At 40.8% G+C, this 23,188-nt stretch overlaps 3 protein-coding genes across 6 annotated transcripts in view; 2 read left to right on the top strand and 1 right to left on the bottom strand.

Moving 5' to 3' along the window:
• The window catches only part of gtf2e1 (general transcription factor IIE, polypeptide 1, alpha), a 69,739-nt gene extending 57,904 nt beyond the window's left edge, over positions 1–11,835 (bottom strand). For 3 of the 4 annotated variants that reach the window (XM_063050654.1, XM_063050652.1, XM_063050653.1), the window contains exons 1-2: positions 11,757–11,835; positions 2,181–2,381 (exon numbers count right to left, since the gene is read on the bottom strand). The gene's annotated coding sequence lies outside the window, so the exon portion shown is untranslated. Of the gene's footprint in view, positions 1–1,936; positions 2,009–2,180; positions 2,382–11,756 lie in introns of those variants that run through there. The other variant, XM_063050655.1, reaches the window with a different exon arrangement.
• rabl3 (RAB, member of RAS oncogene family-like 3) lies at positions 2,417–21,627 on the top strand. The gene is made up of 6 exons (XM_063050183.1): positions 2,417–2,504; positions 9,746–9,837; positions 14,884–15,013; positions 19,533–19,647; positions 20,399–20,549; positions 21,547–21,627. The coding sequence occupies exons 1-6, from the start codon at positions 2,459–2,461 to the stop codon at positions 21,625–21,627; spliced, it is 615 nt and encodes a 204-aa protein (XP_062906253.1). The 5' UTR covers positions 2,417–2,458.
• hgd (homogentisate 1,2-dioxygenase) overlaps positions 21,551–23,188 on the top strand; it is a 56,169-nt gene continuing 54,531 nt past the window's right edge. The window contains exon 1 of the mRNA XM_063050650.1: positions 21,551–21,618. The gene's annotated coding sequence lies outside the window, so the exon portion shown is untranslated. The remainder of the gene's footprint in view (positions 21,619–23,188) is intronic.

Below are 23,188 nucleotides of genomic sequence, written 5' to 3' on the forward strand. Positions count from 1 at the left end.
TTACTTTTCTATGAGTCTCAGCTTTTAAATAGGCACATGAATATGAATATGAAATGAAATCGAGGGATCTGCGGAGGATAGTACTCCCCAGGACGTTGCCATTCACTGTGTATGTCCCCTCCTAATTTAACTTCCTAAAATACTTCATTTTGTGCTAATCTGAATTAAATTCCATCTCCCATTCCTTTGCACACTTTCATCACTGATGGCTGACCTGGCCTATTCCAACACAGATGTATGAGTAAATTACCCGAAGTTGATATCGAATCTGAAAGGCTGCAACACACACAGATGGAAGAAGAGCTGTTGTACTTGGAATGATATTAGGCCTCCTTACAATGTTATACATTGCTACAATTGTACAGGGTATCTCTGAGGCCCTTGTTTTGATTCCCTTAGTTAAGAAAGGATATGCATTCTTTGGAACCAGTCCAAATTCATCAGGCTAATTCCTGGAATGAGGTTATTCTATTAACAGTGGCTAAGGAAATCGCATCCATAATCTTCAACATTTAGTGGAACAAGAGGCGACCTTAGTAAACCATACAAAATCCTTAGTAAGCATGACAGGGTAGATGTTATATTTCATCAGTGGGAACAAGCTGAGGAGGCAATAAAATGGTAAGATTGGAGGTGGTTGTTTAAAACTGAGGTGTGCAGGAAATTCTTCACACAGATGACACTGAGGGTGCTCAAGGAGCAAGTATATCCATTTTGTGAATTGATGACTATGGAGAACTGACCATGACAGAAGATGAAGCCTAGAGAGCATCAGCCATTATCATATTGAATGGCAGCCAGGCTTGCGTGACCCCACATTTCAGGTCCTATTTTCTTATGTCCTTATACTTAACACCTGAGATCAATGAGATTTTGTCAAGCTCTTTGTACATAAATAGTCAAGATTAAAAAATAGAATGCCCGAACCTGAAGAAAAAAAAACATGCAAAGGCTTGGAACGTTCTGATGATGGAGACTAAGCAAACTGGAAAACAGGCACTTTGCATCAGAAGTGACTGTAGGTGAAATTCAATAACCATTCAGAGCACTGCTGTCATAAAGAGAATAGTAGGATAAATTACATTTATGAAGCACCTTTCATACAAGGACATCAAGAGTAATGAAAGATTAGGATCTTGAAACGTTCCCTAAAGTTGTTGACACTACCAGTATTTTCTATTTTTATTACAATTAGGAATATATTATTTGGTCAAACATCAAGAAGATGAAATAGACTAAGAGATATAGAATGTTGAGCTCAACAAACCTATGTGCAGGGCAGATGTTTAGAGCCTATTTCCTCCTGCTGAAAAGTCTAGGAATAGAAGAGTCACAGATAAAGAGTTCGACTATCTCGGGCTAGAATGGGGAGAAACTTCTTTAGACATAGGTTTTAAATATGTGCATTTATCCATCTCAATCCTGTGAATTCTCAATCATTTAAGATTCAGATCCATTGATTTTGGATACTAAAGAAATCCCGGCACATAGCGAACAGGCGCGATCAAAATCTTGAGGCATAAGAAAGGCCATGAACGTTTGAACTACCAGTGGGCTGGAAAAAGCTCTATAGCCGAGATTATTTCATGTTTGTGTGACTCCAGCCCAACACAAAAGCAGACTTCATAAATATCAATTCATAAAAACCGATTCTAACACTCATGTGTAATGAGCCCCACACGTGGGACTCTTTACATATGCTTTTCTAAAAATCAAGAGTCCCAAATCCAATTTTATTCCTGTAATTGATTTCCTTCATCTAAAAATTGGATTAGACTCGATGTCCAAATAAATTATGCAAACATCTTGAACCCCCCCCCCCACGACCACCCATCGGAATTTTGCTCTGAACGTTCAGATCATCTCCCTTAACCACAACAGTTCCGATGGTTTACTTCCCATTTAATTATATCACCATCAACCAAAAAAAACGCACCTCGCTCGAATCAGGCCCAGTAAAACACCCCCCGAGGAGGGTTTAATTACACACAAGTAAAGGCAAAACTACCGGCAATTCCGGGAAGATCAGAACTTAAGGTCCTGTGAAAAGATTCAAGAACAATGTCGACCGTTAGCGCGGAGAGACGTAAGGGTGGCCAGCGCTGAACAGCTGCTAGCATTCAGATTACCAATAAGAAGATTTGCTGGACTGGAATTATTTTCAGGCTTCAAATACTCACGATCATCCACCGCACACCGTCCGACGACCCAGTGGTGCCTCACGCAGGCAGCAACGGCGCGTTCGCCGCCCGCCCGTGCGTCAATGCGTCACTTCGGGGGGTCACACGACACCTTTGCATCACTGGAGGGGGGAAGTCGGTTGGCGGTGACTGACAGACCCCTAGCAATTCACAAAGGGACGTTGGTTCCGTTTGCGCTGCCTGGTGAGGAAATCAGCCAATCAGACAATGGTTTCTAAATAGTGGACGTAACCGACGCAAAGGTGGGGTAAAGTGACATGGCATCGTTGGATCGTGTGAAGGTGCTGGTGTTGGGGGATTCAGGTGAAGGACAGCTGTGTTTCTCATATCTTTGCTTAGAAAGAATAGTATGTTTGCGAAGTTCTGCATTTGTTGAGCTAATAATTTGGAGGTTCGTGAAGGGACAACTTTTTACATTGCTGTTGGATTGCTGATGTACAGATGCTTCATACAACAGGAACCATCCTCGTTCATTAGATTTTAAAGTTATGATTATACCTAATGATAAACGCATCCTATGTCTTTATATTCATTTACACTGTTGAAGCGACGCTGGAATCCTACACGATTAAAATTTGCCAGTGATTAGTTTTTTTACTCTGGTGCTGTAAAATTGATCCCTTGTGGACCAGCAGTTGAAGATGGAAAGATGATGTAGTGTTAAGTACCCAAACAGCAGTTTCACTTGTTAAATTATTGATAGAAGGATTCAAGTTCAAGTTTATTGTCATGGGCATGCAAACCCAGAATATAAATGCTATGAAAGTTAGCTTTTTGCAACAGCACAGTCCATATACATGAACTTAAGGCAAATCATTAGTAGTTTGCACGATAAAGTAAAACAAACGTAACATTAGTACAAGTTGGGGGAAATATAGTCCAAGTTAGAAGGTGGCACAGTAGCACAGCTTCTGACATTAATGTACAATTAGTGCAAATGGCTGGTTGATAGTCAGCATGAAGGCTTGTTTCTGTGCTGTATCTCTCTGTGATTACAGTACTTGTTTTTTTTTCCTGCTTGGTTCAACAACCTTAATGCAGTGAGGAAAATGCCGTTGTACTTTGAGTAATGGGTCTCCAGGCTCCTCTACCTCCTGCATGATGGTAGAAATGAGAAGAGACATGTCTGGGTGGTAGGGGTCCTTAATGATGGATGCTGCCTTCCTGAAAGATCCTCTCGTAGACGTCCTTGGCGATGAGAAGAGATCCACTCTTAATGGAAGTGGCAGAGTCCGCTGATCTCTGTAGCCTCTTGCATTCCTGTACATTGGAACTGCCATATCTGACCATGATGTTATGCTTTCCACTGTACATCTGTAGAAGTTTATCAGAGTCTTCGATAACTTGCTCACTCTCTTTAAGCGTCCAACTAAGTAAAGATAGTGATATGTCTTTACATGGTTACGCTGATGTGTTGGGCCCAGGATTGAGCTTTAGAAATATTGACACCTTAAAGCTGCTTATCCTTTCCAGTGAGGACTGGTGTGTGTTTACGTGCCCTCCTAAAGTCCACAAATAGTTCCTTGGTTTTGCTGATGTTGAATGTAAGGTTGCTGTTATGACCAATCTCACTCCTGGATACCACTTTGTCACTGTCTGTGATTCTGCCAACAACATTAGTGAATTTGCAGATAGCATTGGAGCCATACTTAGCCACATAGTCAGAGAGCATCATGATGGAATATTGAAATTCATAGTTTATTAGGTTAATTTGATTTGATTTTTGTAACCTGTTTATATAGTATTTGGTATGGCCTCTTCAGATTAAATTTGAATTACATTCGCACTGTCATAATGTAGGCAGTTCAGGCAAAACAGTGATCATTCTTATCTATAATTCATAAATACACAGGGAATGAATGATTTTATAAAATAGCTGCAGTAGTGTTGCCGTTAGTGTGACCCCGTTACAGCTCGGAGCGTATCAGAGTTCAGTTCCAGGACTGTCTGTAAGGAGTTTGTACATTCTCCCTGCAAGCACATGGGTTTCCTCCCACAATCCAAAGTTGTACCGGTAATTGGTCATTGTAAGTTGTCTTGTGATGAGGCTGGTGCTAAATGGTTGGGCTGTTGGGCCGTGAGTCTTGTTGGCCTAGTAGGGCCTGTTCTGTGTTGTATCTCTAAATAAAATTTAAAAACAAAATAAGGGATAATCCAGCCTTATGCAGTTGATATATTAATAAAAAGTGAAATACAGTGGATTCTGATTAATTGAGAAAATAGGCGGGATTCCTTTCATTTATTTGGGACACTGTTGCTGAGCAATTTCTAACAAGTGTCAGTCACATGCACGTGTATGTTTGTTAGACACTACACCACACTTAGAGTGAACCGTTTTTAAAATGGTGTCAGCTGTGGGTGTTTGTGTTCAAAATATAGTTATTTTTGTCACTGGTAGTTGGTGAGAAATAACCAGTAAGACAATTCAAAACTGTTTTGCTCACTGCAGTTTCAAGCATTCGGGTTTTGGAGATGCCACAGCTGGGAGTGAAAATGAAACAATTTCATTATTTTAACAAGTTAAGAATTTGGAGGATGCAATTGTCAAGAGCATTGTATAAAGGCAGTCCATTATCTGTGCTGTTGTCTGCTCTGATTTTGTTCATTTTCAGTCAATCAAAAGAACATGGCAGTGTACACTGGTTGAATTCCTCCGTTGATAACTATTAGGAGTTAATTCAACTTTATAGTATTGTAGTTGTAATAGAAGTGTTCTAATTCTAAGTTTTATTTAAATACTTAATTTGATACTCAGTTAAATGATAGTTTCTCCTTTTTTATACATACCCTTCAAAAACTATTTCTATGAAACTTTGGCTAATTGAGGCAGCAGCTTAATTGGGCCAAAATGTACTGGTCCCAATGTGTCGCAGTTAACCAGAATCCACTGTACCAAAAATACTGAAGATCTGAAGTTTCAAAAGGTAGAAAAGGGTGGAAAATAATACAATGGATATAATGGAGTAATGCAGCATTTTGACCCAGAACATCACCAATTCATCTCTCCTGCCCCACCCCAACTGATGCTGCTCAACCCAGTCAATTTCTCTAACAGGTAATTTGTTGCTAGAAGATAGTATGTATTTCAGGTTGATAACTTTCCATGAGAACTGTTAGATCATTGACATAAAATGCCAACTCTTCTGTTGCACTGAATCTTTGCTATTTTTTAAACTTGTTTCTGACGCTCTGATTTTGTATCAGCTCAAGTTTACTGTCTCTGGTCCTAGCCCTGCCATGTTTATCTTGTGTCAGGAGTTTATGACTTCAGTTTCATTTCGGAGATTTGAGTAGAAAAGTTAGTGAATCTACAGGGAATGTAGCGCATTGGTTGAGAGATTTTCCAGACGAAGTGCCAGCAGATGAACTACAGTAAAATATCCCACAGGACTAATTAAAGAAGAGCAGTAAATACAAATGCCTGTTAGTATCCTTGCTCAAATATGTCTCCAACAACAGCGCTGAAAATGTTATTTTACGATAATATACTGCCATTATGAGGGCTTGTAAATTGACTACCATTCTGGTATGGCTCTGAAGGAATCAGCTAGAATCCTTCCTTGTATAGAAAAGTTAAAAGAGATCAGTCAATTAAATCCCAGGGCACCATTGCTGGAATACAGGCCTAATCATTTTCAACCTCCATCAATGAATCTTTCATCATGCCAGAAATGGAAATATTTGCTGGTAATTGCACAGTGTTTTATTCTATTAACATCTCATTAGAAAATGTGTGTAGTTGTGGGCTGTATTTAACAGGACAATACTTGGGCATGTGCTGATACCAGGCAGTTAACATTGTTTGTGCGCAAGTATCTGACATTAGCAGATGGAAGAGGGAGTCTAACCAGTTACCATCCCCATTCAAATAAAGCAGTACTGGGCACCACGTGATCAACACCCTGGAGTTCTGCAGTGACCAAAAACTTCACAGATTCATGTGCGCATATCTGTGAATTTATGGTGAGCACTAACCATCCTAAATCTTAAAAGCGGTTTGACTGTCAATAAGCATGTCAGGAATCTGCTGGAAAACTCTTCCACAGCTCACAGAAGAAGCCAAACACAATTCATCATGTTCGATTAACATTTAATGCATCATGCTAAGCACCAACTCCCTCCACCATCAGTGCATCCTGACCACAATGTGTAGAACCCACCAAATACATAGCAATTACTTGCCAAAGCTACTTTGGCACCATACAAACCTTTCATCTCTGCTACAAAAGACGATTCTGTTAGCAAGTGCATTAGAGCATCACTACTTGTATGATCTATAAGACCATAAGACCAAGGAGCAGAGGTCGGCCATTCGGCCCATCGAGTCCGCTCCGCCATTTTATCATGAGCTGATCCATTCTCCCATTTCATCTGTACCAATTCACTCAATTGTCCTGTACTACAAATGCTTGCTTATCTGTTCATTGCCTCATCTATATCGAGGAACTCGCTGGAAATACTGCAACACATTAAAAAGATAGCTCCCCACTATCTTAATAAAGACCTTAAGATATAGGAGCAGAATTACTCCGGTTGGCCCATGGAGTCTTCACCGTCATTTCATCATGGCTGGTCCAATTTTTCCTCTCAGCTCCAGTCTCCTGCCTACTCCATGTATCCCTTTGTGCCCTGACCAATCAAGAGTCTATCAACCTCTGCCTTAAATTGCATAAAGACTTGGCCTCCACAGCTGTCTATAGCAACAAATTCTATTGATTAACACACACAAAATGCTGGAGGAACTCAGCAGGCCAAGCAGCATCTATGGGGGAATAAAAGTACAGTCGTCATTTTGGGCCGAAACGGCATCCATAGTTGCTGCCTGGCCTGCTGAGTTCCTCCAGCATTTTGTGTGTGTTTCTTGGATTTCCAGCACCTGCAGATTTTCTCTTATTTGAAATTCCATAGATTCACCACTCTCTAGCTAAAGAAATTCCTCCTCATCTTCATTCTACAAGGACATCTTTTTATACTGAGGCTGTGTCCTCTGGCCTTAGACACTCCCATCAAAGGAAAGATCCTCTCCACATCCACTCTATCTATGCCTTTCACCATTCGATAGGTTTCAATGAAGTCACCCCTCATTCTTCTGAATTCCAGTGAAAACTGATCCAGAGCCATTAAACACTCTGCATATGACAAGCCATTCAATTCTGGAATAATTTTCGTGAACCTCCTTTGAACCCTCTCCAGTTTCAGCACACCTTTTCCAAGATAAGGGGCACGAAACTGTTCACAATACTCTTAAGTGTGGCCTCAATAGTGCTTTATAAAGTCTCAACATTACGTCCTTGTTTTTGTATTATAGTCCTCTTGAAATGAGAGCGAATGTTGCATTTGCCTTCCTCACCACAGAATCAATCTGCAAATTAACCTTTAGGCAATCCTGGTCAAGGACTCCAAAGTACCTTTGCACCTCTTTTTTTTTGTATTTTCTCTCCATTTAGGAAATAGTCAACACTTTTGTTTTTCTACCAAAGTGCATGACCATGCATTTTCCAACACTGTATTCCATCTGTTACTTCTTTGCCCACTCTGCAAATCTGTCCAAGTCCTTTTGTAGCCCACTTCCTCAGAACAACCTGCCCCTCCACCTATCTTCATATTGTCTGCAAACTTTGCAACAAAGCCATCAATTCCATCATCCAAATTATTGGCATATAATGTAACAAGAAACATATAACACAACAAGAATTGGTCCCAACACTACTAGTCACTGGGAGCCCACCAGAAAAGGCTGCCTTTATTCCCACTCTTTGCTGCCTACCAATCAGATAAAGTTCTATCCATGTTAGTATCTTTCCTGTAATACCAAGGGCTCTTAACTTGTTAAGCAGCCTCATGTGTGGCACCTTGTTAAAGACCTTCTGAAAATCCAAGTACACAACATCAACCGATACTCCTTTGTCTATCCTACTTGTTATCTCTTCAAAGAATTCCAACGGATTTGTCAGGCAAGATTTGCCCTTGAGGAAGCAATGCTCACTATGGTCTATTTTATCCTGTGCCTCCAATTACTTTGATTTCTTATCCTTAATAGTCGACTCCAACATCTTCCCAACTACTGAGGTTAGACTACTTGGCCGATAGTTTCCTTTCTTCTACCTCTCTCCCTTCTTGAAGAGTGGAGTGACATTTGCAATTTTCCAGTCTTCTGGAACCATTCCAGAATCTAGTGATTCATGAAAGATCATTACTAATGCCTCCACAATTTCTTCAGCCGCCTCTTTCATGACCCTGGAGTGTCATGTTGGACAGAACGAGGACAGATGCTGCTGGATGAACTGTCCTCGTTGGGTCCTAACACCTCTCTCTGTAACTGGATCTAAGCCACAGTCAGTCTGTACTGGCAGAAACATCTGTAGAGCCATAACGCTGAGCACTGGCGCCACCTGCCCACCCCACCAGGGTTGCGTGGTAGGCCCACTGCTGGCGTATAACCGTACTGCTAGATTCAGTTCAAACCGAATCATCAAGTTGACTGATGACACAGCAATGCTTGCCGTCATCGACAATGGTGATAGGTACAGAGAGGAGGTTGAACAGCTGGTAGAATGGTTGTGGACTTTAGGAAGGTGCAGGCTGACCACACTCAAGGCACATACACGCTCCTCCATGGAGAGGATTAGGAGCATGATGTTTTTGGGAGTGCATGCAGTGGACGATCTTATTTGATCCTTCAACATCACCTCTTTAGCCAAGAAAGCACTGCAGTGTCTCCACTTCCTCAGGAGGTGGAGGCGAAACTCTACCTGTTCCACCCCCCCCCCCCAACCATTCAACCAGTGTTCACATGAAAGCGTCACTGAGAGTCCTGGCCAGCTGTGTCACCGTCTGGTTATCAGACCTCAAGATCGGACAAAGTATTGTGAGGACTGCGGAGAGGATCATCCCAGCCTTCTGAGATATTTTGCAGGAGTGCTGCATACGCAGTGCCCACTGCATCGTCGGTGATCCCTCCCATCCCTTCAACAATCCCTTTGACTTACCATCAGGCAGGAGGTACCGTAGCATTAGGACAAAGACTGTTAGAATGGGAAATGGCTTTTTCCCCCAAACCATGAAACTATTGCATTCCCTGCCACCGCACAGGTTTCATCACACATGAAGCACTACCAGTGTAGTAAATGCACCTTAGTATTTGTCAGTGTCTTTGTGATAATATTAGCCTGTGTTGTGTGTGAGTTATATGTACTGTGTTGTGCACCTTTGTATGGAAGAACACTGTTTCATTTGGTGGTATTCATGTATATGGTTGAATGACGATAAACATGAACTTGTCAAAGGTGTCAGGCACCGTAAATTAAGTAAATGTGTTTCTTGCATTGGCTGAGAAGCCTTTATGAATAACCTGAAGTATTGTTTTGGATATGAATTTTTGGATTTCTGTGTGTACAATTTTATTGCAAACAAAGTGAATATTCTCCAGTTGGTACCTAATTAGCCCTCTAGCAGTAGATTGCTCCCAATAGCATTGATGTTTTTATATTTTTCATCTGGCAATTCATTCCACTTGGTGTTTTTCTTATCTGCTTGTTTTTCAGGAGTTGGGAAATCATCTCTTGTCCATTTGTTTTGCCACAACCAGGTACTGGGCAATCCATCGTGGACTGTTGGATGCTCTGTAGATGTGAGGGTAAGTTTTCAGGGGGTCAGAAACTTCTCTTAAATGTAAAATATCAAGATTTTTTTTCCTCTAAGTTATTATAAGTTCACTCAATACAGCAACTTGATCTTAAGAGGAAAAACAATTTTGATTTATGTTCCTGATTTGGGGAATTTAAAACAGTGATGGTCATAAAGATACTTTTGGTTTGGAATAATGTGCATAGTCTGATTGGGGTTCCAGTCTGGTCCAGCTGTTGATTTTAACCAACTTTTCAATGACAAACTCTGCCACTTTCATCAGAGATGATGTTTACACCCATCTAGTCCGGTGGTATATACACTCAACTGCTGTTATCTGACCCCCTGATTGGTTGAGGACTAACCAATCGGGCTTCCGTTGTCCTACCTTGTTTAAAATCATATTCCAGTTGTTACTTCACAAAGACAAAGGTCTTGCTCTAAGTAAGAACAATTTTAAACAAGGTGGGAAAGCAGAAACCGCCGCGGCACGGCAGCAGTGGCCTTTCGGATCTGGTGCTACTTTAATTTAGTTTTTAAATTTAATTTTAAGGTACAATTAGGGTTTAGGGCAATGGATAACAGAGTGACTATCTACCATCACCAGATACTGCTATAATATAGAGATCACCCAAAAACAAACCTTCATGAAGATCTGCTGGTTAAATTGCGCGACCTCGGCTTGCTGAGGGAATCAGGCCCGCAGTCCTCGGAGTTGCCTGAGGCCAGTGACTGGAGGTGGGGACGACGTAAGCGGTATGCGAGGAAGTGGAAGTGAGGCCAGCGGGCCGAAGTCTGTGTCAGGAAAAAAGCAAGCCCTAGCCGCCGGCTCTCCCGTCCATTCTGCTCTCCAATGAACATTAAATTGAACTACATCCGACTCCAACGAAATACTTGGCGGGAGTACAGAAACGGACGGAATCCCGGACGCTGCCATTCAGCTGTTTATTTATGTAACAGTTTTTCCCCCAAGCCATCAGACTACCAACCTACTGCCCTCTGCTGTGCCTATTGTCTTGTTTATTATTTATTGTAATGCCTGCACTGTTGTGTATACTTTATGGAGTCCTGGGTAGGTCTGTAGTCTAGTGTAGTTTTTGTGTTGTTTTATGTAGTTCAGTGTAGTTTTTGTATTGTTTCATGCAGTCCCATGGTCCTGAAAAACGTTGTCTCGTTTTTACTGTGTACTGTACCAGCAGTTATGGTCGAAATGACAATAAAAAGTGGCTTGACTTGAATGGTTAATCCTCAACAATCAGGAAGGACAGACGACCGGGGTGTATACATACGACTGGACTAGACATGCCCAGGCATCTTTCCTGATGAAGATGATGGAGTTTGTGATCGGAATGTCAGTTAAAATCAACACCTGGACTTGGCTGGAAGCCTGAGAAGAGTTTATTTGTCACGTATGCCAGGAAAGCACTAGATCCTTTCTGGAATAACATGTCATTATGGAATTAAGGAGTAGGTGAATTCTGGAAATTTTCTTTAACTCTTAGTTCTCAATTTGATTCCAGAATTGGGCTGTTCTTCAGAGGCCATTGAATGGAAAATGATGACATTTGTGGGGAGAGAAATAGAGTTAATGTTCCCAGATTGTATACCCATTTTCAGAACTGGAGAAAGTACAAGAATACCATTTTAAAACTGCAGGGATGCTTGGGGAAAGGGGACGCCTCTGTTAGGGTAAAACTTGGGTGATGGTGGGATTAGGCTGTAAACAGGATTATCTGGTCAAAGAGTGAATTGGAATAGTTTAAAAGTGGGAACATAGGGAAAATGTAGAGCAGGTCAAGCTGGGGTTGTCCACTTTCAGGGGCGGAGTGTAGAGGGGCAAGAAGGTGGGAGGAGGGAGCAAATGAGCTGAACCAATATCAGTCAACCAAGTATCAGTCAATCATTTGTTACAGACAGAAATCACGTTACCTTAGGTTGTAGAATTAAATATGGAGTCCAGAAGGCGTGTTCAGACAGAAGATGAAGTGCTGTTTCTCAAGTGTGCTTTGGGCCTCATTGAAGCAGTCCAGGAGGCAAGAGTGTTGAGTCAAATGAAAGGGAATTTATTTTTGTTTGCTAGAGTAGTAGACAAAGAGAAATTTGTAAATATAATACACTTGGATTTCTAGAAAGCAATTGATTAGGTGCCTATAAAATCTTTCTACATAAGAAAAGGAATGTACAATATTTGGATTGGAATTTGGCATGATAGTAGAGTATCTAGCTATCAGAAAACAATGAGTGGGTCATATTTAATTGGCAATGTAACTAATAGGGCACATCAAGAATCAATGCTAGAACCTAAACTATTTACAGTGTATATTAGTGACTGGGAAAGAAGGGGTTAAATTTGCTGCGATTAATAATGAAGGTTGGTTTAGCAAGTTGTGAAGACACTAAAAGCCTACAGAAGGATGTGGATAAGTTAAGTGCAGATAGGGGAGTAGTCAGATCAAGTATAAAGAGGAGAAAGATGAGGTTAATCCATTTTGTAAGGACGAATGAAAAAGCAAATTACTACTTCAACGGAATCTGACTACAAAATTTCATGGTACATTGGAATCTGGGAGTTTTAGTGCAGGAACTAAAAAGATTGGCTTACAGGTACAGCAGCTAATAAGAAGGCAAGTAAAATATTGGCAACACACATAAAAGTTGCTGGTGAACGCAGCAAGCCAGGCAGCATCTCTAGGAAGAGGAACAGTCGACGTTTCAGGCCGAGATCCTTCGTCAGGACTAACTGAAGGAAGAGTTAGTAAAAGATTTGAAAGTGGGAGGGGGAGGGGGAGATCCAAAATGATAGGAGAAGACAGGAGGGGGAGGGATGGAGCCAAGAGCTGGACAGATGATTGGCAAAGGGGATATGAGAGGATCATGGGACAGGAGGCCCAGGGAGAAGGAAAAGGGGGAGGGAGAAACCCAGAGGATGGGCAAGGAGTATAGTGAGAGGGACAGAGGGAGAAAAAGGAGAGAGAGAAAAAGAATGTGTGTATATAAATGAATAACGGATGGGGTATGAGGGGGAGGTGGGGCATTAGTCATAGTCATACTTTATTGATCCCGGGGGAAATTGGTTTTCGTTACAGTTGCACCATAAATAATAACTAGTAATAGAACCATAAATAGTTAAATAGTAATACGTAAATTTTGCCAGTAAATTATGAAATAAGTCCGGGACCAGCCTATTGGCTCAGGGTGTCTGACCCTCCAAGGGAGGAGTTGTAAAGTTTGATGGCCACAGGCAGGAATGACTTCCTATGACGCTCTGTATTGCATCTCGGTGGAATGAGTCTCTGGCTGAATGTACTCCTGTGCCCAACCAGTACATTATGTAGTGGATGGGAGACATTGACCAAGATGGTATGCAACTTAGACAGCATCCTCTTTTCAGACACCACCGTGAGAGTCCAGTTCCAGTCCCACGTCATCACTGGCCTTACGAATGAGTTTGTTGATTCTGTTGGTGTCTGTTACCCTCAGCCTGCTGTCCCAGCACACAACAGCAAACATGATAGCACTGGCCACCACAGACTCGTAGAACAGTGTCAGCATCATCCAGCAGATGTTAAAGGACTTCAGTCTCCTCAGGAAATAGAGGCGGCTCTGTTCTTTCTTGTAGACAGTCTCAGTGTTCTTAGACCAGTCCAGTTTATTGTCAATTCATATCCCCAGGTATTTATAATCCTCCACCATGTCCACACTGACCCCCTGGATGGAAATAGAGATCACCGGTACCTTAGCCCTCCTCAGGTCTACCACCAGCTCCTTAGTCTTTTTCACATTAAGCTGCAGATAATTCTGCTCACACCATGTGACAAAGTTTCCTACCGTAGCCCTGTACTCAGCCTCATCTCCCTTGCTGATACATCCAACTATGGCAGAGTCATCCGAAAACTTCTGAAGATGACAAGACTCTGTGCAGTAGTTGAAGTCCGATATGTAAATGGTGAAGAAAAAGGGAGACAAGACAGTCCCCCTGTGGAGCCCCAGTGCTGCTGATCACTCTGTCGGACACACAATGTTGCAAGCACACGTACTGTGGTCTGCCAGTCAGGTAATCAAGAATGTGTATTTATAAATATATGGCTTCATCTTTACAGTAGAGGAGGCCGTGGATAGACATATCAGAATGGGAATGGGACGTGGTATTATAATGTGTGACCACTGGGAGATCCTGCTTTCTCTGGCCTCCTCTACTGTAAAGATGAAGCCACACTCAGGTTGGAGGAACAACACCTTATATTCCGACTGGGTAGCCTCCAACCTGATGGCATGAACATTGACTTCTCAAACTTCCGATAATGCCCCACCTCCCCCTCATACCCCATCTGTTACTTATTTATATACACACATTCTTTTTCTCTCTCTCCTTTTTCTCCCTCTGTCCTTCTCAATATACCCCTTGCTCATCCTCTGGGTTTCCCCCCCCTCCCCTTTTTCTGTCTCCCTAGGCCTCCTGTCCCATGATCCTTTCATATCCCTTTTGCCAATCAACTGTCCAGCTCTTGGCTCCATCCCTCCCCCTCCTGTCTTCTCCTATCATTTGGATCTCCCCCTCCCCCTCCAACTTTCAAATCTCTTACTAGCTCTTCTTTCAGTTAGTCCTGACGAAGGGTCTCGGCCCGAAACATCGACTGTACCTCTTCCTATAGATGCTGCCTGGCCTGCTGCGTTCGCCAGCAACTTTGATGTGTGTTGCTTGAATTTCCAGCATCTGCAGATTTCCTCATTTTTGCCAAGTAAAATATTGGCTTTTATTGCATGGGATGTGGAGTATACAAGTAAATGTTGCACCATAACATCTCAAGGTTCTGATGAGACTGTACCTGAAGTTATGCTTTCCATATGTAATGTAGTTGCACTGGAGTCAAGTGATTTTTTTTTCAGTGTAACTATTTATAAAATAAAACTCTTAAATATTTGAAGGTAACTTGTGTTGAATTACTTCTAGATATTACCAGTTTCACTTTAAAAATATTATTTGCATTGTTTTTTTTTTACTTTGGTTGGGGTAATTATGTATAACTACAGGAACTGGTGATTTGATTTAATTCAGGTTCATGACTATAAGGAAGGCACACCAGCTGAGAAAACCTACTACATTGAATTGTGGGATATTGGTGGATCTGTGGGCAATGCCAGTAGCATTAAAAGCACTAGAGCTGTATTTTATAACTCCGTGAATGGTATGGAAGTTTCTTTTGCTGTTCAGTATTTGTGTCTTTAATAATTATATGTAGGCTTCGGCATTTCATAATCTGCATGATTTCTTCCTTAAACTTGAGTTCTAAAATTATAGAATGTTACACGACAGAATCTGACAATTCAGCTCTGAGATTGTGTGAATGTTTTTCTGGAGTCATTTTCACGGAGGAATATAGCAGAGATAGAGGCCCTTGAGCCCAACAAATTCATGCCAAATACTTTGTACATCTAGCTAGTCCCTATTTCCTGCATTCAGCCCACATCCTTCCAGGCCCTTTCCTTTCATAAAGCTGTCCATGCACTACTAAAAATATATTATGCCTGCCTCAACTACTTCTACTGGAAGCTCTTTCCATATACTCATCACCTTCTGCATGGAAAAAGTTGCCCCTCAGGTTCCTTCTACATCTTTTTCCCATTGCCCTAAATCTATGCCCCCTAGTTTTGGACTTCTCTCCTTGAGGAAAAGGGTCACCATCCACCTTATCTTCACCTCTCATAATTTTAAATATCCCTGTGTTCCAAGAATAGAGACTTAGTCAGGCCAACCTAGCCTTGTAACTCAGGCCTTCTAGTCCTGGTAACACCAAATAGGTTTTAATGCAGTTTTCTGTTTAACCACATCTCGTCCTATAACAGGGTGACCAAAACGGTACATAGAGCTCCAAGAGCAGCCTCAACAACTCCCACTGCAACATAAAGCCCCAGCTCCTATTCTTACTTGCCTGATTGATGAAAGCCAGTGTGATAAATGCCTTTTTTCATCAGCCTGTTACCAGTGAAACTGCTCCCAACAAACGATTAGCTTGTACCTTGGGTCTCTCTGTTCCATTATGCTCCTTAGTGTCCTACCATTCATAGTATAAACTTTACTCTACTTTCTTTTGCTTCATACCATGAATATTCATGAGCGCCTACCTGCTTCGTACAAAATAACTCGTGGACTCTGCTTCACCAGCCTGCAACTTGTAAGCTGTCTTTATCCAAAATAACTGCCTTTTTCATGCATGAAATACTGTTCTTTATATTTTTTTTCTCGTGCACGCTGTGAAACTATTTTGTACATTAAAATTAATTACAAATTAATGTTTTCTTCCTATTTTAATCTGTCACTAGATGTCAGATCCGTTAAGCCTTGGATAGATGCTTTATACTGAATGCTGAAAAATCATTAAAGTGATGTCTATCTTTGCAATATTGTTGATCTATATACAGTGCTTTGTAAAAGTATTCATCCCCCAACCCTTGTTCACATAAATGAGTATTACAACCAGGGATTTTGATCAGTTTAACTGAGAACTTTTATTTGTGAATCATTTGTTTTTTTCCACAGGGAAAATTGTAAAGCATGAAAAACTAAAAATTCAAAAACCTGAAATGTCAGCAGTTCAAAAGTATTCATCCCCCTTTGCTCAGTACTTATTTAAACCACCTCTCACAGCTAAGATAGCCAGTTGTCTTTTTGGATAAGTCTCTATTAGCTTTGCACAGCATGGTAGAGCAAGGTTTGCAAAATTGCTCAAGCTGTGCCAGGTCAGTTGGGAAGTAGTAGTGGACAGCGATCCTGAGGTCTTGCCAGAGATGTTCAATTGGGTTAAGGTCAAGACTGTGACTGCGCCACTCAATGCAATCAACTTTCTTCATTTGAAGCCACTTCATGGTTGCTCTGACAGTGTGCTTTGGGTTGCTGTCCTGCTGAAAGACAAACTTACTCCCAGTTTAAGCTTTCTGGCAGAGACTAGCAGGTTTTTATCCAGGATCTCTCTGTATTTAGAAGCATTCATCTTCCTATCAATCCTGACCAGATATCTCGCCCCTGCTGCTGAAAATATCCTCAGAGCATGATGCTACCCCCACCATGCTTTACTGTAGGGATAGTGTTACGTAGCTGGTGCGCAGTACAGGTTTCCCCCGCCATCCGAAGGTAGAGCGTTCCTATGAAACAGTTCGTAAGCCGGAATGTCAGAAAGCGAAGAAGCAATTACCATTAATTTACATGGGAAAAATTTGTGAGCATTCGCAGACCCAAAAATAACCCACCAAATCATGCCAAATAACACACAAAACCTAAAATAACAGTAACATATAGTAAAAGCAGGAATGATATGATAAATACACAGCCTATATAAAGTAGAAATACTTTTCCACAATCATTGCTGCACTGTTCTCGGTAGCGAAAATCTCACGTAAGCGCTCTCGACAGAAACACGGCGCAAGCGCTCTCCAATAACCTTTAAGCTATGAAGCTGCCAAATCACACCAAATAACACGTAAAAATACACAGCCTATATAAAGTAGAGATAATGTATGTACAGTGTAGTATCACTTACCAGAATTGGGACAGCGCCGAGCACACTGATGATGGTGTAGTAGGCTGAGTCGTTGGAGGTTGGGGTGGTGCAGTGGTCCCCACCCTCCGGGCAGTGACCTGATACCGATCCGTGAAGAATGCAGGGGTACAGCGGCAGCCAGTACTCACCCACACATCTTTAAGAGAAAAGCCAAAATAAACAAGCTAATTAATTAGGTGCCGCCCGGCATGTAAATGTTGGCCCAGATCAGAGGTGACGCAATTGACAATCGCCTCTGATCTGGGCTGACATTTACATGCCGGGCGGCACCTAATTAATTAGCATGTTTATTTTGACTTTTTTCTTAAAGATGTGCTGTGTGCCTCCTGGCTACCGCTGCATTCTTCGCGGCAATGTATCTGTCGGCGGCCCGGGGGTTGGGGTGGTGGGACACTGAGGGGTCATCTCATCATCCATCAGGGCAGGCAGATCATCTTCTTCTATGTCTGCCTGCCTCGACGTCGAAGGTTGAGGTTCGTCGTCTGCTGTGGCTGATGTGGAAGGCTTGCTTGACTGATTAGCCTCATGCATTTTTAGATCATACAGTTCTTTGTAAGCACTCAAACCATCCTGCAAATATGCCCTAAACTGACGTACCCTTTCAAAATTAAAGTCGTACTTTATCATTGCACCGAAAATCTCACGCAGTTGCTTCACATTCAGTTCCTGGACGACTTCACTTTCGGTCCGATCGCTACTGCATTCGATTTTGATTGTTATCCTTTCCTCTTCCAATTGCATCAGCTCTTCATCTATCAGTTCTTGGTTATGAGATGCCAAAACCTCTTCAACATCATCTTCGTCAACTTCCACAAGCCAAACTCACTTTGTCCTTACTTCGTTCCCCACGATCAAAATGCTTAATTATGTCTATTTTTACGCTAAGTGTAACACCCTTACGAGCTCTTTCAGGCTTTTACGATACCTTAGAACACATCTTGCAAACAGATGCTCACAGGCATGTGTTTAAGCAATGCCAGTGAGAATGCCGTTCCGAATCCGGGGGAGAGTGGCTGCTCGGGGCGCACGCTGCTTTTTTCCATAACAGTGAAAACACCTTCTGTTAGTGAAAACAGGTAACTAATGTAGGTCTTTCATAACAGTGAGGTTTCGTAAAGCGAACGTTCGAAAAGCGGGGGACACCTGTATTAGATTCACGCCACATGTACCGCATAGTGTTGAGGCCAAAAAGCTCCACTTTAGTCTCATCTGACCACAAGAACTCCTTCCACATCTTTACAGTATCTTCTGAATGATGCTTGTAAATTCTTCTCTTTAGCCAAGGTTTCTTCCTTGCTACTCTTACATAAATGTACTTTTTGTGCAAGGCCTTTAAAGATTGTGGTGCCTTGAACTTCATCCCCAGTTGCGCTCACTGACTCCTGCAGCTCACTGTGACAGTTGGCATCACAGTAGGCTCTCTTACAAGTACCATTCTTCTCACAGTGAGGTGGGGTGACCTAACCTAGGCATTGTGGCTGTGGTTTCAGTTTTTTTTGCACTTTTTCACGAAGGACTGCACTGAGCTTTGAGGAATGTTCAGTGCCTTTGAGGTGATTTTGTACTCTTCCCCAGATTTGTGCTCTCTATTATCATTTCCCTGACTGGCCTTGAATCCTCTTTTGCCTTCATTTTGATTTGGTCTGTTGAAAATCTACCATACTGTTGGACCTTGCAGAGAGAGGGGTTATATATTCTTATGAATTAATTGAAAACAGGTGATCCTTCAGTTTTCTACATCAACAAATTTAGTGAGCTGGTAAGGTAGGAAAGTTAGTGTGGTAATTACAAAGTGGATGAATACTTTTACAGTCTCAATTTTGTTTTATGATATTTAGTAAATTGGCAATTTTGGAATTTTTCTTCAGATTTGACATGATGCACAATGTTCTGTAGATTAGCTCAAAATCCTAATTCAATATATTTTAAATTTAGAAGTGAGAGAGTAAAATGGTAAAATAGTTGTGGGCTGAATACTTTTTCAAAGTACTGTATGTCTGTGAGGCCCATATTGTCATAAGAATCCCATGCATCTGGATCTCGAGTTCATTAGTAGCTTTACAACTATTCAATAGTTTTAATTAAGCTTGTTTTTCTGTTATCAATATCGAACTGATGATTTGTTTCTTTTGGATGTTGACTCTTAAAGGTATAATATTAGTGCATGACTGTACTAACAAAAAGTCATCTCAGAATCTGTATCGGTGGTCTTTAGAAGCTTTGAATAAGGATTCCACTCCTACTGGAGTCATCGTAGCAAATGGGTAAGTTTGCTTCTGTTGTAATACCTTTTCTAATTCTACAAACAATACAGTACAGTTATTAGTCTATTCTTTGTGAAAACTTATAAGGTATTATTTAGAATGTGCATAAACCATAGTGAATTTACTTAAAATTTGATGCACACAATGCATGCTGATAACTTTTAAAATTAGTTGATCTTTTGCCAGATTACATATGGATAGTCCTGATAATATTGAACTTTTTGGTTGAAGTAAAATTAGACGAGAAGTAAGAATCTGTGTGAGGAGGGAGAATATTTAAGGCATAGTGAAACAGGAGTAGAGGAGGAAATGGAAGGAGGCAGCAACAGATAAAAAGAGGAAGATGAATGATTTGAAATAAATGCAGGAGAATGAAGAGTAATTTTATGGTAATCAATGTTCAATGAACTTCATCGCTGCCTGGAAAATCAATCTGTGACCAAAAAAATTCAAACAATTGGGAGAAAAATAATAAAGGTGAAGTTGCTTTGATATTGGGGACTGGGGCATGGGAACCAATCATTGAGAAGGGTAAATGACAATAAGTTCACAGGTTGGGTGGGTGGAGTGTATTGAGAAATTGAGCAATGGTGATGTGGGAGTAGAAAGTATTGGATAATGGTTCACAATTTGTTTCGCAGTTCCTACTTTGTACCATTTCAGAATTGGATTAATGTTTGTAATTGAATGTGTTTTTAAATTGCATGCATATAGATCATGCAAAAGTGAGAAATTGTTTTTTTTTAAATAGGGACTATGATCGGGAGCAATTCGCAGATAAGCAGATTCCTTTGTTAGTCATTGGTACAAAGTTGGACCAAATCCATGAAACTAAAAGGAATGAGGTGTTGACAAGGACTGCATTCTTAGCAGAGGATTTCAATGCTGAGGAAATTAATCTGGTATGCTTCTTTAAGTCCCTGATTCTAATAATAAAAACAACATTTTATTCATTTGAATGAAATTTAGGAAATTACTCTAGTGTAGTTTAGTAAATTGTATGCAATTATTGCATAGCAAACACTGGATCAGATTTAGATAGAGTTTTTTGTTGTAGATGTAAAGCATGTTCTGCTTTGCTTTTAGAATTCCTAATCAAATTTATGGAGAATGAAGCTCATAAAGTAATGTATCATCTGTTTTCTGCATGCGACTGAGTAAACATTTTTACATCTAGATTAGTATCATCATGCCCAAAATCAGCTATAGTAGGTTTAGTTTTAACAGTTCATTCTAAAATAAAAATTGTTTGGTGGTTAGATTGCAATTTAAAGTTACTTGCTAATCAATCAATTGCATTTAATCTATTGCAAAAAACTAAAATTTAACATAAGACTAGATTGACTATCTAGCACTGATGATTTTGTACAATTGTCCAAGTATCTTCGGCCACAGTTGAGAGAACTATCTTGCAGATTAGTTATGCATATCATATTCTCTTCTGCCATCATACTCTTGGAATCATTCCCTTCAGTCAACATTTTGGGTTCCTCCACTATCACTTCTGTGCAAGTCCAGCATCACTGGTAGGTAGGGCCCACTAGAGGTGGCAGAGTGGATGTGTATAGTTAAGAATACTACAGCTTTGATCCTGGACCCTTTGATATTCATGGCATCAGCCAACCAAGAGCAAGGAAAAGTAATAATATTGCCACCAGGTGAATCTGTATGTTTTCTGTCACTCGTCTGCTGTCCCACCTAGTCTGACCCTGGCTCATTCATGATCTGCATAGTTCTATTAGAATTCTAGTTGTATTCTTTTATGTTTCAAATATACTGTATGCCTCAAATAGTAAAGCACTCTTATTTTAAATAACCTGCAAATCAATTGTTTACTTCAAATTATACAACTACTGTGATCTTGCAGTTTATTAATTCTTTTTTTTAAACAATTTATAGGATTGTACCAATCCACGTTACTTAGCTGCAGGATCTTCCAATGCTGTGAAACTGAGTCGTTTTTTTGATAAAGTAAGGTAACTTTTTAATCTCTACTGTAGTTAATCTTAACTTCATTGTAACAGATACCAACAAATTGCAATCTAAATGATAATTTGTCAGATTACAGTAAAATTATAAATTATTCAGAAGTCTTATGAATCCGAGATTTACTGAAATTACTAAATTAGCATGTCACTTTTTAAAATGTGTGTTATAGTTACAGAGGGTATCATAGCTATGTCTGCTCACTTTTAGCTTTTGGGGCTTAATTAAATTTAAGCTTGTCATTGCTGTTGTAACCCCGACATCTTGATTTTATTTATTTAGAGGTACAGTGCGATAACAGGCCCTTCCAGCCTAACAAGTCTGTGCTGCCCAATTACACACGTGACCAATTACCATACTAAGCCATGTGTCTTTGGAATATGAGAGGAAACTGGAATGCCTGGAAGCAAGCCGCTCGTCATGGGGAGAATGTTCAAACTCCTTAAAATTGAACCTGTAATAGCTGCTACACTGATTGTTTATTAAATAAAAGCCAATATCTCTAAACGGGGAATTCAAATTTTGACAACTGTTTGGTCCAGAAGGGCATGCTAGGTGAAGCACCAGGCATATCTGAAAGTGAGTTACCAGCCTGCTGAAGTTATGACATGGGGACCTCATACATGTATGCATTGGACAGCTATGCAAGCCCACAACCAACTGTCAGATCGAAGTTCCGCCACAGTGTTGAATGGAAGTAAATAATTAAGCAGTTAACTGGAAGATGATATGCTGAGTTCCTCTCAGTGATAGCAGAGCTCAGCATGAGAGGCAAAGCACTTGTAACCTTTAGCCATAAGTGGTTTGTTTTGGCTTCATTCGGAATAGTGTCCAGGACTTAACATCATTTTCTATCTTAAGAAATGAAGTGAGAATGTTTAATTCATCTGCATACAGCAGGACTTGAACAATGTGCAGCATGTAACAATCGTGAATTATAAGTTGTTAGATATGACTAGCTGCATAAGAAACCACGTACTGCTGGTGTTTAAGGGTATTGTTATTGCCAAGTCTGTGCCTGAGATTTACGATTGACCAGGAATGTTAACTGAACCAGCCACACAAGCAATGTACAGTAGCTACAGAAATGGGTCACAGTTTGAGGGTCCTTCAGTGTGTGACTCAACCATTCGTCCCCCACTCATCCCACAACCTATAAGATGCATCAGAAGTTGTAATGAGATGCACTCCACTTGTCCGTACGAGTACAGCTTGAATAACATTTGTAAAGCTCAGTACTGTCCTGGAACAAAGTAATTTAGAATGGCCATTCCACACACTGTCTCTACACCACAAGTACATTTTAGTTGCCATGCATGTCATTTCTAAAAGCACAGGAGTTGCTTGCCTTGGCTTGTCTGACAGCAAAATCAATGATCAACCGTTGACGAAGGAGAACAGCAGCCAGTGAATGAACCATGGAGGTTCCCTCCATGTCATGAAGCATCCTGGCTTGTCCATATTTTTGTCTGCTTTCATTATCACTGTGGCCAACTACTGGCACTCTCAGTCCAACATGGCACAGTGTGGGGAGATTTTGTCAAACAAATCTATT

Source organism: Mobula hypostoma, chromosome 6 (genome assembly GCF_963921235.1).
Source record: "Mobula hypostoma chromosome 6, sMobHyp1.1, whole genome shotgun sequence".
NCBI lineage: Eukaryota > Metazoa > Chordata > Chondrichthyes > Myliobatiformes > Myliobatidae > Mobula > Mobula hypostoma.

What these genes read in the sequence shown, in the direction of transcription:
- rabl3 (XM_063050183.1), top strand. Translation starts at nt 2,459, where the DNA reads ATGGCATCGTTGGATCGTGTGAAGGTGCTGGTGTTGGGGGATTCAG. An exon ending in GGAGTCATCGTAGCAAATGG is followed by an intron (nt 19,648 to 20,398) that starts GTAAGTTTGCTT and finishes TTTTTTAAATAG; the next exon opens with GGACTATGATCGGGAGCAAT. An exon ending in ATGCTGAGGAAATTAATCTG is followed by an intron (nt 20,550 to 21,546) that starts GTATGCTTCTTT and finishes AACAATTTATAG; the next exon opens with GATTGTACCAATCCACGTTA.